The sequence below is a fragment of the Salvelinus fontinalis genome, chromosome 6 (genome assembly GCF_029448725.1).
Source record: "Salvelinus fontinalis isolate EN_2023a chromosome 6, ASM2944872v1, whole genome shotgun sequence".
NCBI classification, from domain to species: Eukaryota; Metazoa; Chordata; class Actinopteri; order Salmoniformes; family Salmonidae; genus Salvelinus; species Salvelinus fontinalis.
In genome coordinates, this window is record NC_074670.1 from 46,791,832 (window position 1) to 46,807,456 (window position 15,625).

General features: G+C 40.1%; 1 protein-coding gene across 1 annotated transcript; it reads left to right on the forward strand.

Annotated features, from left to right (window-relative positions):
• The first annotated feature begins 9,617 nt into the window (after positions 1-9,617).
• LOC129857925 (uncharacterized) lies at positions 9,618-14,618 on the forward strand. The gene is made up of 6 exons (XM_055926626.1): positions 9,618-9,823; positions 10,559-10,903; positions 11,078-11,332; positions 11,518-11,673; positions 12,789-12,896; positions 13,260-14,618. The coding sequence occupies exons 1-6, from the start codon at positions 9,775-9,777 to the stop codon at positions 13,493-13,495; spliced, it is 1,149 nt and encodes a 382-aa protein (XP_055782601.1). The 5' UTR covers positions 9,618-9,774; the 3' UTR covers positions 13,496-14,618.
• Positions 14,619-15,625: the final 1,007 nt, after the last annotated feature.

Here is a 15,625-nt window from a genome sequence, read left to right on the forward strand (position 1 = left end):
ACATAATCAACCAGATCATAAAACAAAACGGTGCTTGGGGAGAACGAGAGCAAGGACTGAGCACCAGGAACTTTTATCTCCTAGTTGATCCCAAACCCAGGTGCAACTTGTCACCTTAACGACCCAATCAGCTCCACCTGTCCCCAATCTGCAAATAAAAGCACAAACACAGAGAAGTAGGCAGAGAGAGCATATCAAATAACATAGTGCCAAATCAAAACGTTACTACCCTGTATGAATCTGCTAGCTAACATTAGGCTGTAAATAGCAAAGCAAAAGATTCCAGGATACAAATAATAACGTCATACACATAACGTTAGCTAGGGAGTCAGCCAACTAATGTTAGCTAACTAGTTAGGTAGCAGCACACTTTAGCTTGAAATGAAACCACTTTCTGTCAAAATTAGAAATGTTTAATATATGAAAATGTAGCTAGCTAATGCTAGACTATCTTACCTGTATTCATTCTCATGCATGATGGACGTGTCTCCCTGTCATGGATGCCATGCCACGTTGCCCTTAGTTTGAAGATGTAATCCGGAGACAGGTGTTTTCTCCATCTCTTTAGCTATCATACTCTAATTCCACTGATTTCAAAACTCGATCCTCCAGAATGTGGAGAGCAACACTTATACAGCTCCACTACACGATACATTTTTTAAAAAGCCGTGTTCGACAGTTTTACCAACACAGACTGACCAGCTTAAATAGACAGAAGCCTTCTATATGGCAGACCAATCCTCTCCTCTCTCGGCATGTCCAGCCCATTCATTATCTCCGCAAATAATGGCTAGTGGGAAGGTGGCTTAACCAACAACACTTATAATTTAACAATTTTATTTGTATTTACAGATGGCATACAAGTTTGTTTTGAAAGTTGACATGTTCCAGAAGGCATTTCTGCCAAAAACGCATTTGGATTAAAAAAAAATTAAAACAGTACTGTGAAGTTGTGACTTATGACATACGCCTAGTTTCCTGAAACGGGTCACAAATTAACTTTTAACAATGCACACCTGTTAATTGAAATTAATTCCAGGTGACTACCTCATGAAGCTGGTTGAGAGAATGCCAAGAGTGTGCAAAGCTGTTGTCAAGGCAATGGGTGGCTACTTTGAAGAATCTCAAATATAAAACATATTTTGATTTGGTTAACACTTTTTTGGTTACTACATGATTCCATATTTGTTATTTTATAATGTTGATGTCTTCACTATTATTCTACAATGTAGAATATAGTCAAAATAAAGAAAACCCCTTGAATGAGTAGGTGTGTCCAAAATTTCTGGTACTGTATGTTACATGGCTCGGACTGAGAAGTGTCAGCAGATAATAAACCTGAATTAACAGGGTAAAATGATGAGACGGAAAAACGTTAGCAGTGTACAGTAGTAGGCATTCTCCAAAATTTAAGAAGAAACCTCTAAGACTTCAGGATCCCAATAAGCTCATCACTAAGCTAAGGACGCTGGGACTAAATCCCTCCCTATGCAACTGGATCCTGGACTTCCTGACGGTCCGCCAAGCTGGTAACAACACAACACACAACACAGGTAACAACACATGCGCCAAGCTGATCCTCAACACGGGGGCCCCTCAGGGGTGTCTGCTCAGCCCCCTCCTGCCCCCCCCCCCCCCCCCCCCTCCCTCATGACTGCACAGCCAGGCACGACTCCAACGTCATCATTACGTTTGCTGATGAAACAACAGTGGTAGGCCTGATCACCGACAACAACGAGACAGCCTGTAGGGAAGAGGTCAGAGACCTGACCGTGTGGTGCAAGGACAACAACCTCTCACTCAACTTGATCAAGACAAAGGAAACAATTGTGGACTACAGGAAAAGGAGGACCGAGCACGCCCCCCATTCTCATCAACGGGGCTGTAGTGGAGCATGTTGAGAGCTTCAAGTTCCTTGGCGTCCACATCACCAACAAACTAATGTGGTCCAAGCACACCAAGAAACTCGTGAAGAGTGCACGACAAAACCTGTTCCCCCTCAGGACACTGAAAATATTTGTCATGGGTTTCCCAGATCCTCAAAAGGTTCTACAGCTGCACCATCGAGAGCATCCTGACTGATTGCATCACTGCCCGGTATGGTAACTGCTCGGCCTCTGACCGCAAGGCACTACAGAGGGTAGTGCGTATGGCCCAGTACATCACTGGGGCCAAGCTTCCTGCCATCCAGGACAACAACCACCCAAGCCACTGCCTGTTCATCCCGCTATCATCCAGAAGGCGAGGTCAGTACAGGTGAATCAAAGCTGGGACTGAGAGACTGAAGGCCATCAGACTGTTAAACAGCCATCACTAACATTGAGTGGCTGCTGCCAACATACTGACTCAAATCTCTAGCCACTTTAATCATAAAAAATTGGATGTAATAAATGTATCACTAGTCATTTTAAACAATGCCACTTTATATAATGTTTACATACCTTACATTACTCATCTCATATGTATATACTGTACTCTATACCATCTACTGCATCTTGCCTATGCCGTTCGGCCATCGCTCATCCATATATTTATATGTAGATATTCTTATTCTTTCCTTTACACTTGTGTGTAGAAGGTAGTTGTTGTGAAATTGTTAGATTACTTGTTAGATATTACTGCACGGTCGGGAACTAGAGGCACAAGCATTTCGCTACACTCGCATTAACATCTGTTAACCATGTGTATGTGACCAATAAAATTTGATTTGATTTGATTTATTGAGCGAGTCAGTGGTAACCCACAAATGCTGATGCTCCAGACTGTCACGTTCTGACCCTAGTTCTTTTGTATTTTCTTTGTTTTAGTGTTGGTCAGGACGTGAGTTGGGTGGGTTCTATGTTTTCTGTTTCTATGTGGGGTTTTCGTTTGGCCTGATATGGTTCTCAATCAGAGGCAGGTGTTTGTCATTGTCTCTGATTGGGAGCCATATTTAGGTAGCCTGTTTTCTGTTGGAGTTCTGAGTGTTTGTTTTTGTGTGAGTGTTTGTTGCCACACGGTACTGTTTCGGTTTCATTCATGTTCACATTTATTGTTTTGTATTTCATAGTGTTGAGTTTATGTTTTAAAATAAACGTTATGGACACTTACCACGCTGCGCATTGGTCCTCCGATCCTTCAAACTTCTCCTCCTCGGATGAGGAGTCTATATGTTAGGCTTAGTGAAGGGTGGATCGGAATTTAGTGCATAGAAAGTTACTGAGTGAGACAAGGGGAAGTGCAGAAATTTCATAAGGAAGGAGGCAAAGGGCAAAAGTCTAGTTCAGTTCTTGATAAGGCATGCCAGCTGTGGAACTAGGAAGGAGCGAGGAATTTGGCTCGAGGTCAAGTCAACAGATGTGAGAAGTGAGAAGAAACCTCTGGGAGGGGGGCCAAAGGGGCCCACCCCAACGACTCTCCTACTACAGTCCTATCTCACACACATACATTTCCACGCTCACAAAGGTTCAGGCACCAGGCAGGGCCATGACTACACCAGTGAGAGGAAACAATTAAGTTCCTGCCTAGCAGGAAAAAAGTCATTCTGATTGGCTACCCTGGGTGCACCCCTGCCCAGTCATGTGAAATAAATAGATTAAGGCCAAGTGAATTTATTTAAATGTTATATATGTTGAACAAAAATATAAACACAATATGCAACAATTTCAAAGATTTTACTGAGTTATAGTTCATAGAAGGAAATCAGTCAATTTAATTAAATGAATTATATATGAACAGTACCAGTCAAATTTTGTACACGCCTACTCATCCAAGGATTTTAAGTGTGCCTTGGCATTCACTCAACCAGCTTCACCTGGAATGCTTTTCCAACAGTCTTGAAGGAGTTCCCACATATGCTGAGCGCTTGTTGGCTGCTTTTCCTTCACTCTGCAGTCCAACTCATCCCAAACCATCTCAATTGGGTTGAGGTCTGGTGATTGTGGGGACCAGGTCATCTGATGTTGCAACATCACTCTCCTTCTTGGTCAAATAGCCCTTACAAAGGCTGGAGGTGTGTTTTGCGTCATTGTCCTGTTGAAAAACAAATGATAGTCCCGCTAAGTGCAAACCAGATGGGATGGCGTATCGCTGCAGAAAGCTGTGGTAGCATTGCTGGTTAGGTGTGCCTTGAATTCTAAATAGTATTCTAATATTCTAAATCCAGATGATTGTCAGCAGTGTGTGAAGTGGATCACAGTGGGATCACCTCATGACCTAACTGCTAATGATAATGTGCTGCTCACGGTTGAAAATGTTTGATATCGTTTTTTTAGCCTTTAATATAGCTTCCTCATTACTTTTTTGTTTGATGCACGACAAACTAAGTGACTGTGCAGGGTTTCTGACTTTTCTATCGGCCCAGTGAAAGAAATGTTATCACACATACTGTAGCACTTCACTTCATGAAGAGCTAATGTGAGTTGCAGTCAGACAAACTGTCACGTTCTGACCTTAGTTCCTTTTTTATGTCTTTGTGTTAGGTTGGTCAGGGCGTGAGTTGGGGTGGGTAGTCTATGTTCTTTTTTCTATGTTGTTATATGTCTGTGTTTGGCCTGGTATGGTTCTCAATCAGAGGAAGCTGTCGATCGTTGTCTCTGATTGAGAATCATACTTAGGTAGCTTGTTTGCCCCATTTTGGTTGTGGGTGTTTATTTTCTGTGTAGTGTCTGTTCACCTTGCAGAACTGTTTCGTTTTATCCTTGTTGTTATTTTGTGTAGTGTTCAGTTTTCAATTAAATTATGACGAACACTTACCACGCTGCATTTTGGTCCTCTTCTCCTTCACCAGACGAGAATCGTTACACAAACATCAGAATGTCATGGACCATATCGCACTTCAGCAGTTCTGTGGTCTCCTCCTTCCTAGAATGGTGGGCTAAAATGACGGGGACGTGTTGACAACTCAAGTTAATACCCGCGTATACCTTGTCAATGCTATATCTTTAGAAATGTTCATAACCCTTGTGTGGTGTTTGAGTCTGTGGGACCCATTTTCATTGTTTACTAAAAGAAATCCCGAGACTCATTGGCCTTGGCTCATTTTCTGTGAAGAACATGTAAGGAAGAACATGTAAAAGAACACGCTGTGCACCCGCCTACACATTTATATGACATATATGTGGTGTTCGGGTCCACTTTACCTGAGGGTAATATATATGTCGGAAATTATGTAGGTGTGCCTTCACTCGGTCTTCCTCCTCCCAGGGCCTGCTGTTTCAACATAGCACCAAGAACCTGCATGTCTCCTGCTTTTCTCGCACTCTTTATACTTTGTTATGTGTGCAACTACACAAGGTCTTGTGGGAATCTGCACATAGTAATTACAATACATTATTTCGATACATTAATTCGATACATTGTAAAAACAAAATGCTGTATTTTCCCACACTCTACCCCAGCCAGTTGCAAATTGGGGGAGGGACACAACAAATAAATATGTGGCTCCTTACCAGAGATCAGTATGGCTAAAATAATCTCTGCTCAGAGGGCTAGTGTGGAAGGAGTGTCTTCCACTTTGGAAGATGAAGAATTTTCAGAATATGAGGATCATGACTGTCAATTTGAAATCTGACAGTGAGTTGGAAGGAGAGGATGAGATTGACTGGCCAGCCCCAGGACCAGCCCGTGAGCAACCAGCTCATCGGCAGCCTTCAGGAGGAGAAATATGGATGTAAAAAAAAAAAAATGATATTGAGTGGTCTTCTTGCCAAAGGAATGAGCCAGTGGGGCAAAGATATCAGACTGGAGGATCACCAGTGGAAGACTACATCAGCAAGACAAGTGTAACGGATGTGAAATGGCTAGCTAGTTAGCGGGTACGCGCTAGTAGCATTTCAATCAGTTACGTCACTTGCTCTGAGACATTAAGTAGGGTTGCCCCTTGCTCTGCAAGGGCCGTGGCCTTTGTGGCTTTGTGGGCGACCGGTGTTGATGTGTGCAGAGGGTCTCTGGTTCGCGCCCGAGGTCGGGGCGAGGGGACGGTTTAAAGTTATACTGTTACATTGATGCTGTTGACTCGGATCACTGGTTGCTGCGGAAAAGGAAGAGGTTGAAAGGGGGGTGAGTGTAACGGATGTGAAATGGCTAGCTAGTTAGAGGGTACGCGCTAGTAGAATTTCAATCAGTTACGTCACTTGCTCTGAGACATTAAGTAGGGTTGCCCCTTGCTCTGCAAGGGCCGCGGCCTTTGTGGAGCGATGGGTAACGATGCTTCGTGGGCAACCGTTGTTGATGTGTGCAGAGGGTCCCTGGTTCGCGCGCGTGTCGGGGCGAGGGGACGGTTTAAAGTTATACTGTTACACAGGCATGCAAACATCTCAGATGAAATCTCTCTCTCTTGCTCAGTCCAGGGAGCCAGAGGACACAATGGAGGCTTAATGTGGGTCAATTGGCTTTTCGATGTTCTGCTTAATTGTATTTCAAACAACTGTGTACTACTACATACTCTGTCATTTTATCTTGTCTTAATTCATCAATTACTTGTTACATTTTTTTTGTTGGAGTTTTTTATTTGTTCTTTTGTGTGTGCATGTTCTCTATCCAGAATAGAGTACTGCTTTTTCACCTAAATAAACACATGTTCAGATCACAAATGCAACGGAAAGTAGGCTACTATCGTTTGTCTGGTGGTAAACATGATATTTAGCTGACTCAGTACAACGCTCATTATTGTATTTTTGTTATTTAGAGGAAAATAGCCCTCTAGTGGCTTACATATAGTGGTCCAGTCTGTTAGTACTGTGTAGCCACTCATCTCTGTGTTTGTTCATTTTCATGACAAGTAACTCATGTTTGACTCGGTGTGGCTCAGTCGGTAGAGCGTGGTTCTTACAATGCCAGGGTTGTAGGTTCAATTCCCAAGGGGGACCAGTACTAAAATGTATGTACTAAGTTGCTAAATTACTCAGATGTAAATAACAATAGAATAACATATACTGTATTATGGGACCAGCCTAGCATGTAGAGGCATCATCCCTGCTTCAGCAATAGCATCCAGAGGAACATATCTGACCTGCCACAACATTTTCTGTGGCCTTTCTCATTAATTGATGACTTTTTATTTCTACAAAAATGATATAGCCACCAATTTTTCCCATTTGTGTTTTTCCCACCTTCACGTGTGTGTGTAAAATATGAATGATCTCAGATTTTTTTTTTTTTCATAGATTTCATAAAATGTCATTTTTTTGCAAAGCGATATATATTTTTTCCATTGTTCAGCTGGAATGGAATCTTTGTATGCTGTATATTTGACTGTGATTTGTGGTTGTCCCACTTAAGATACAATTTTAAATTGCACTTGATTACTGTCCCTCTGGATAACATCATCTGCTAAATGACTCAAATGTAAATGTTTTACATACAAATCTCATCGTACTGTACTGAATATAGATGTCACAAATGTATCATTTGTACAGTTCCTTATTAGAAATGTAGTTATTTGTTGCATTTGACTGTGTAAAACATAGCAGTACTACTTTCTTATCTGAGAGTGGATATATAGCATTTTGCAATAAAACATTATTATTTGTCTCTATGAAATGAAACCATCAAGTGATTTTAAACAGATGTCTGTCTTTGAAAAACCCCATGCATGCCATGATCATATAGTGAAAAAAAACGCACCAATCTCTTTCATAAGTTCTTTAAACAATAAATGTTTGGGCAAGCAAAATGTCACAAAGTGAAATGGTATTAATAAAGTTTTAGCAAAGGATTTACACTTATCATCACTATCAACAAAACAGCTATGTTTTTCTATCCCCGGGCATGGAGACATACTGTAATGCTACATAGAACATATTGTGTTACGGAGCTCTGGGAGGAACTGTCTATCTCCAGCTGATGAATGATGCCACAGGATCCAAACTCAAATTCAAAAAAGACCCCACTGGTGCTAATACAGAGATATTCAAAATGAAACAAAACAAAGTCATCCATGAATTCATTAGAGCCAGATCAGAGTTCTTTATCAATAATGGGACATTTAAAACAAATAACACAGAGAGGAGTGATTCTGCTGAATATTGTTTTGAAATCTTTAATTCAGACACTTGGAGACCAGAGGAGTACCACTGATCATCAGTATCTAAAAAACTCACATATATTTGCCAAATAAGAATATTCCATAGAAGCCAAATGCAATTTATATTGAAAGATTGAATGTTGTCATGCATGATTTGTGAGGGACTGTGTCAAATTAATTATTAATCTATGAAAACATGTTTTGGGGGGATAAATACGCCTTTGAAGGCTTACATACAGTAACCCTCATGTGTGGTCTACCTTATCATGAGACACTCTACCTCAAGTGAGAAAAACCTCGAAACTTCCTTAATATTAGACTTGAGGCACCAGCTGTTGTTTACGAATAGACACAGACCGCCACCACTTGTCTTACCGGAGGCAGATGTTCTATCTTGCCATTGCAGCGTACATCCCGCCAGCTGTATTTTATACATGTCGTCGTTCAGCCATGACTTGGGGAAACATTTGCTACTACAGATTTGAATGTCCCGTTGGTAGGATATTCGTTATTGTAGCTCGTCTATTTTGTTATCCAATGATTGTACGTTGGCAAATAGGACTGACACTGATAATGTTACTGTAACAAATGATATCAATTTTCCCATATTACTGTTTATATTTCATGAAATTCACTACTGAGGGTTTTGTACATTTTTTACCTAAATAAATAACCCAACAACTGTCTCTACATTTGTCATATTCTCTGTTACTGATTGAATGTTTCATTTATTGATGTATTATTTATTTTTTACAAACTCTCAACAAGGTTATTGTGCAGTAGTAAAAGTTTGTCATTCACTGCAGAAGTTTGTGATTGAAAGGATAGACCTCTAGTGTGTCCTCTAAGGAAAAATGGTTCCTTTTTTGGTTTCCGTTCCTATTTTGCATCTAATGAACAAACCCAATTCATCACGGTTTGAGCTCCCAGGAATTGCTCTATAAATGCAGTCCATTATGATTTATTGTTATTCTGTCTAGCTGCAACCCAAAAGGTATCAGTTACAACCGGTTGATGTCATCAATGAGTCACAAACAACCATTTGGGAAGCATTGGAATGTGAGTCTGCGAGTCCTCTCTATTTCACTTTGTATTTCTCTCACCTGTCCTCCTCTCCCTCTCTCCTTCATGTATTTTTTATAATGTCACAACCTTAAATGGACTGAAAGAGCCTACTCCTTGGATTGTGAAGAAGGTAATGTGTTCATTTCAGGGATGAAAAGCTTGCACAGTATGTTAAAGCTGACCACTGCCCTGACAAAGTGAACAAGGTGTCATTTTCTCAGGCACAAACATTTCATTACACTCAAAAGTACACTCTTAGAGGTAGAAGCCTTCTGAATTCCATGTAGAACCCTCCGTGGAAAGGGAACAGTCGGAGAACCCTTTTAGGTTCTAGATATGACCTATTTTTCTGAGAGTGTAGACTCACTTAGCACTTTTGTACAACTTGTCTGATATTACACATCAAGAGGCATGAATAAAGCCAGCCTGGCTGTTTATGTAGTGAACAAGTGAAACTTTGATGAGGCTGTTCCTCTTTCTTGTGTCAGAACCTATTAATAATCTAATTTGCTTGTCAACAACAAAGTGAATTCTAATGATTCACGAGGACAGCTGGAGCGTCTTTCATACCACGTTGGCATAGTTTTTTTTAATGTTGTAAATTGTCAAGTTATTGAAATTCAGCACTGCATCGAAAATAGAGGATTTTGTTACAGTACAGTGTATCTTAGTTTGTTAACTTGAGCCCTGTGTTGTGAAGAGACATGCAGGCTCTGTTTGGACTGTTGGTGATGTTAGCAGCAGTGTCTCGTGGTAAGAAGTTTCTTTATGTGTTGATTTCCCTCTTGTTTTACGCATGATATACAGTAAAGAGCCTTGTTAATTTTATGCAGAACGTGAACCATGAGATCAAAGCTCTTTGTGGTATACTATAGGCTACTCAGAATCACTTTTGTCAAATGAATCCCTCTCATAATGACTAATGATAGATACAGAGACAATATTCAAAACACTGAAAAAGACAGATATCTTTTTATTAATTGTCCTGTGATAATTATAACTGACTGAGGTACTGTTATGTTGCCTATTACCTTGATGTCATTGGTTTGGTTATACTGTTGCTTGTATTCTCATCCATAAAATTAAACCTCAAAACTTGTCACGCCCTGACCTTAGAGAACCTTTTATTTCTCTATGTTGGTTAGGTCAGGGTGTGACTAGGGTGGGTAGTCTAGTTTTTGTTTTTCTATGTTGGCCTGGTATGGTTCCCAATCAGAGGCAGCTGTCTATCTTTGTCTCTGATTGGGGATCATATTTAGGCAGCCTTTTCCCACCTGTTGTTTGTGGGATCTTGATTTTGTATTGTTGCTTTTTAGCCCTACAAAGCTGTATGTTTTGTTACTCTTTATTGTTTTGTTGCTGGTTCACATTAATAAAAATTATGAACGCCTTCCACGCTGCACCTTGGTCCAATCCTTCCAACAACGATTGTTACACAGCTAGGACAGTGATAGTCACTACAGTGTCTATTTTCCTCTTGATTTTCAGGCATGGAGACCCCCTGTGATGCTACACTGGATGGAGCTCAGTGTTATGGAGCTCTGGGAGGAACTGTCTTTCTCCAGCTGATAAACGTTGCCAGTGGAGTCCCTGACATATTATTAAAAACCGAATCCAATGATGCTGCTAAAATGATGCTCAAAGTTAGAAACAAACCCTCAGAAATAGTGAAATTCCACAAATCCATTGAAACCAGAGCACACTTCTTTATCAACAACGGGACATTTAGGATAGATAACACAGAAAGGAATGATTCTGCTGAATATAGACTAGACACATTTAATTCAGATGGGAAAACATTAGGGACCAGAATACTACAACTGTTTATTGAAGGTACAGTAACTGGATAACCGTTTAAAAATCTCATATTGACAAATATTAATTATAACTATAATAACTTGACTGCAAAAGCTTCTGTGGCCTTCTACTTCTAGAAGAAGTGTTTTCTCATTTGTTTTTGCGAAAGTCTGCAAATGTCTACAGATGTCGATTCTTCTTCCTCCACAGCCCCAGTGTCATCTCCTCAGCTGTCCTCTCAGTGTCTGACCCATGGAGAGATGAGGGTGTCCTGCTCCTCTGAGGGGGACAGTCCTCAGTACAGCTGGACTCTGGACGGACACACACATCGAGACACTGACGCCTCCCCTGGTGACAAGACGAACACCATAACACTGAAGAGAGGCCAGTCTGGAGATCTCACCTGCACCGTCAAAAACAACATCAACAGTGTTACTGTGAGCAAAATAATCTCCCCCTGTGAGGGTAAACTACAGTTTAATAAATGTTGTTATTCCAATATATTATGTAAAATAATATCAGTGATTAATGATAATAATGATGATGATCAATCTTTATCAATGGACATTGAACGGTTAAGAAAGCACTATCCATTTGCCAGTGTTCAATTCAGATACGTATACAATTCCTGTTTATTTGATCATCTGCAGGGATTATGTATGTTAACTGCACTTCCAACGGGACAAAGATATCAGAGTGGGTGATTGCCACTGGTAATACCCTGTGTATTGAGCTTACAACAGTGGCACACACAACTGTGACAAATGCCTTCACCAGTAAAACAGATAAAACAGAGGCAACCAAAGGTAAGTGACCTGACAATCTAGTGACCTCCACTCTAAATCATCCCACTCTAAATCATAATATATTATATATTATATATATTATATATATATTATATATTATAATATTATATATTATAATTCTTTGTAGCGCTATTTTTAGTACACTGTTTAAACTTGTCCTTTTTTTTGGGCCGCCATCAACTTTAATAGGATTTCCTCAACATAATAAAGGACCCATTGTGACATCATGACTTCCAAAATTCTATTCGATTCACTCTAAACAATGTAACCTCTGACCTAAATCAGCTACTTTGACCACTTGCCCGACAATTTAGACGATAGACTTAGAAAGTGTATGAAATATAAGTTTGCTCCTGTGCTATTCAAATTTGAAATCGGAACAGAATTATCTTCTGCCCATCAAATGAAACAGCTGTTTTAGTAATCGCATCAACTACATTTCCTCTCAGCTTTTCCAAGTAACTGACTTTTCGACCACTTTTCCATCAAGTTAGAATAAAAATTTGAGCATATGACTGCTCCGCCTACTTCTCTGCTACTCAAATCTGAAATCAGAACATAATGATCTTCTACCGATCAAATTATGCAGTTGTTATAGTGATAACATCAACTACATTTTCTGTAAACTTTTACAAACAACAGACATTTTGACCACTTTCCCAACCAGTTAGACAAAAACTTAAAGGGTATGCTATCTTGGTCTACTTCTCTGCTTTTCAAATCTGAAATCAGAACAGAATGGTCATCTGCCAATCAACAGTAACAGCTGTTGTATTAATTGCATCAACTACTTTTCGTGTCGACTTTTACAAACAACTGACATTTTGACCACTTTCACAACAACTTCGACAAACACTTGGAGCCAAACGAAATCTTAATCTACTTCTCTGCTTTTCAAATCTCAAATTTGAACACTTTTTCCACTACCACAAAAATCATTTAAAACAGCTTAAGCAAGTCCCACAATTTACTATCTAGTTATCATTAATACTAATGATGGATTTCATGGCCTTTTATGTAGTAACAGTGGTTGCAATGAGTCGACCTTCATGCTACATTGAAACAACCGTCATGCTTATATGTTGTTCTGTCTCTGTTTCCTCTCTTTTACCCAGAGATCATAGGGACGGTAGCAGGGTCTCTGGCAGGCATAGTCCTTGTCCTAGTGATGGTGTTGGTCATTTACTGTGTCCAGAAGAAAAAGAAACCTCCAAAGACTTCAGGTTAGAGGATATTTAGCTGTAGCTCTTCATCTTTTTTTTAAGTACTACAATATCAAATCAAATCAAATGGTATTAGTCACATGCGCCGAATACAACCTTACAGTGAAATGCTTACTTACGAGCCCCTAACCAACAGTGCAGTTTCAAAAAACACGGATAATTTACAATGTCAGTCTTGCCAGTAAAATATTAAGATGCATTCTGACTCTCTCTCTCTCTCTCTCTCTCTCTCTCTCTCTCTCTCTCTCTCTCTCTCTCTCTCTCTCTCTCTCTCTCTCTCTCTCTCTCTCTCTCTCTCTCTCTCTCTCTCTCTCTCTCTCTCTCTCTCTCTCTCTCTCTCTCTCTCTCTCTCTCTCTCCACAGTTAATGTTGACAGTCAGGATGTGGAATACGCGAATATCAGGATACTGAAGAAGCAGATGAGACAGCAGGAAAGAAAGGTGGAGTACAGACAGGTGAAAATCACTGGGGCTCCCCATCAGCCAATGGAGGTGGAGTATGGACAGAATAAAACATTACAGGGTCCCCGGCGGAAGGTAGACACACCTGAGGAGGAGGACTGTGTGTACGCCAGGGTACACACACGCAAAGGCCATTGAGCAAGGTACTGTCTAGATTCACTATGACAGAAGGAGGCTGATTTGGAGGAAAGTACTACGCAGTTTCCATCTTCATATGGACATATCATCCCTAACAGGTATTGCGTATCTTACAGATTTCGTCCCATTGTCACTAGATTCAGGTTTTCAAACGTGGTAATTACTTAATTTGCAATATGTACACCAAGTCTTAAAGAACAACCAAGTTAAATCATTTGACGAACTAAGTTCAGACTTCCATTTGCCAAAGTCAGATTTATTTAGCTATTTACAGCTAAGAGACTATTTACTGAAACACCCCAAATGGGTAATAACAAAGGGTGAGCCCTCTCCCATAGAAAAACTCTGAATCAATAATCAGAAAATGGCAACTAGTAGTAAACAAATAAAGCTGTACCAATGTGTTGATATCATGGCACAGCGCAATACTCTGCAAACTAAGTGCAAGTGGGAATCTGAACTTGGGGAGAACATTGAAAATTAAACTTAGGAGGCAATACCATTTTGGGTACTTTCTAACACCAGAAACAATGGTGAAGATAAGTAAAGAAAGAACCAGTTAATACTGAAGAAAATGTGGGGAATTGTTCACAAACTATCCACTTGTTTTGGGGTCTTGTTCTAGAATGATGAACTTCTGGAATTATGTTTTTGACTTTGTAAACAATATATTTAAATGCTCCCTGGCAAAGGAGCCAACGAGTGCTTCACTCAAAATGCTTATCTATTGATTATACTCTTGTCTGCAGCAAATAAATGTATTACAGTACATTGGTTAAATAAGGACATTCATACTATGAAAAAGTGGAATTGTAGAGTGAAATAAATGTATTTAATGGTGATTAAAATTACTAACAGATATATGTGAAAAAAGATGTGAACCGCTCCTTGTAAATAACATTGTGTAGACTTAAGACTCATTAGTCTTGAAGCAAACAAACATGTGATTGTGATTACTAATTTTTGCTTTTCTTTTTTCAAATTGTATTTCCTTTCGGTGCTCACCGTGCCTTCAGAACGTTTTCACACCCCTCGACTTTTTCCACATTGTGTTGTTACAGCCTGAATTTAAAATGGATTAAAATGAGATTTTGTGTCACTGGTTTACACACAATAATGTCAAAGTGGAATTATGTTTTTTTTTAAATGTTTACAAATTAATAAAAACTGAAAATCAAAAATGTCTTGAGTCAGGAAATTTTCAAGCCTTTTGTTATAGAATGCAAAAATAAGTTCAGGAGTAAAAAGTCACCTCTGCGTGCAATAATAGAGTGGCAAAGAAATTAACTTCCTGTTGAATCTGCAGACGTGTTGCTGTGCGTTTTGTTGCTGTGCGATTTGCTGCGAACTTTACTTTGCTAGCTGACAACTTTACGTTTTTTGTTTTGTTTCTGTTTTTAATTACCGTTTATATTTTTAGTTTTTCCATCGCAACTTTTTTCCCTCATTCAACCTTTTCACTCCGGACGCTTTATCTGGACATGGTTCGTCAACACCTTCAACAGCCGAAGCTAAGTAGTAACATTAACATGATGTCTTCTAATTGCAGTCGCTGTACTCATAATATACAGGAGAACGATCGCCTTACGGCGAAAATAGCTGTGCTGCAAGCCCAGCTTCAGACGCAATCGTTAGGCAAGGGTATTTTCAGTGTAGGAAAGGAAGAAACAGCGTCTGTGCCACCAGTAAGTACAGATAGTAACGTTAGTATAAATCCCCCCGCACAGTCCCCGCAGCCGGACAACTTTCTCATGGCTTCTGGAGGGAAATGCTGTTGGAATGCTCAACCGGTGTCGCTCATTCAGCCGACAGAAACTTTCAACCGGTTTTCCCCATTATGTAGCGAGTCGGAGTCTGAGTCTGAGTCTTCTCTTGTCTCTACTCCTCCCGTTACGGGGTCTGAGACGCCGAAGGCTCCCACCGTTAGCTCTGACAAATTGAAAACCCTAGTCATTGGCGACTCCATTACCCGCAGTATTAGACTTAAAACAAATCACCCAGCGATCATACACTGTTTACCAGGGGGCAGGGCTACCGACGTTAAGGCTAATCTTAAGATGGTGCTGGCTAAAGCTAAATCTGGCGAGTGTAGAGAGTATAGAGATATTGTTATCCACGTCGGCACCAACG

Bases quoted from the DNA above. Each gene is read 5' to 3' on its own strand.
- LOC129857925 (XM_055926626.1), top strand. From the start codon at position 9,775: ATGCAGGCTCTGTTTGGACTGTTGGTGATGTTAGCAGCAGTGTCTCGT. The intron at 11,333-11,517 runs GTAAACTACAGT...GATCATCTGCAG, and splicing joins AATAATCTCCCCCTGTGAGG to GGATTATGTATGTTAACTGC. The intron at 11,674-12,788 runs GTAAGTGACCTG...TCTTTTACCCAG, and splicing joins TAAAACAGAGGCAACCAAAG to AGATCATAGGGACGGTAGCA.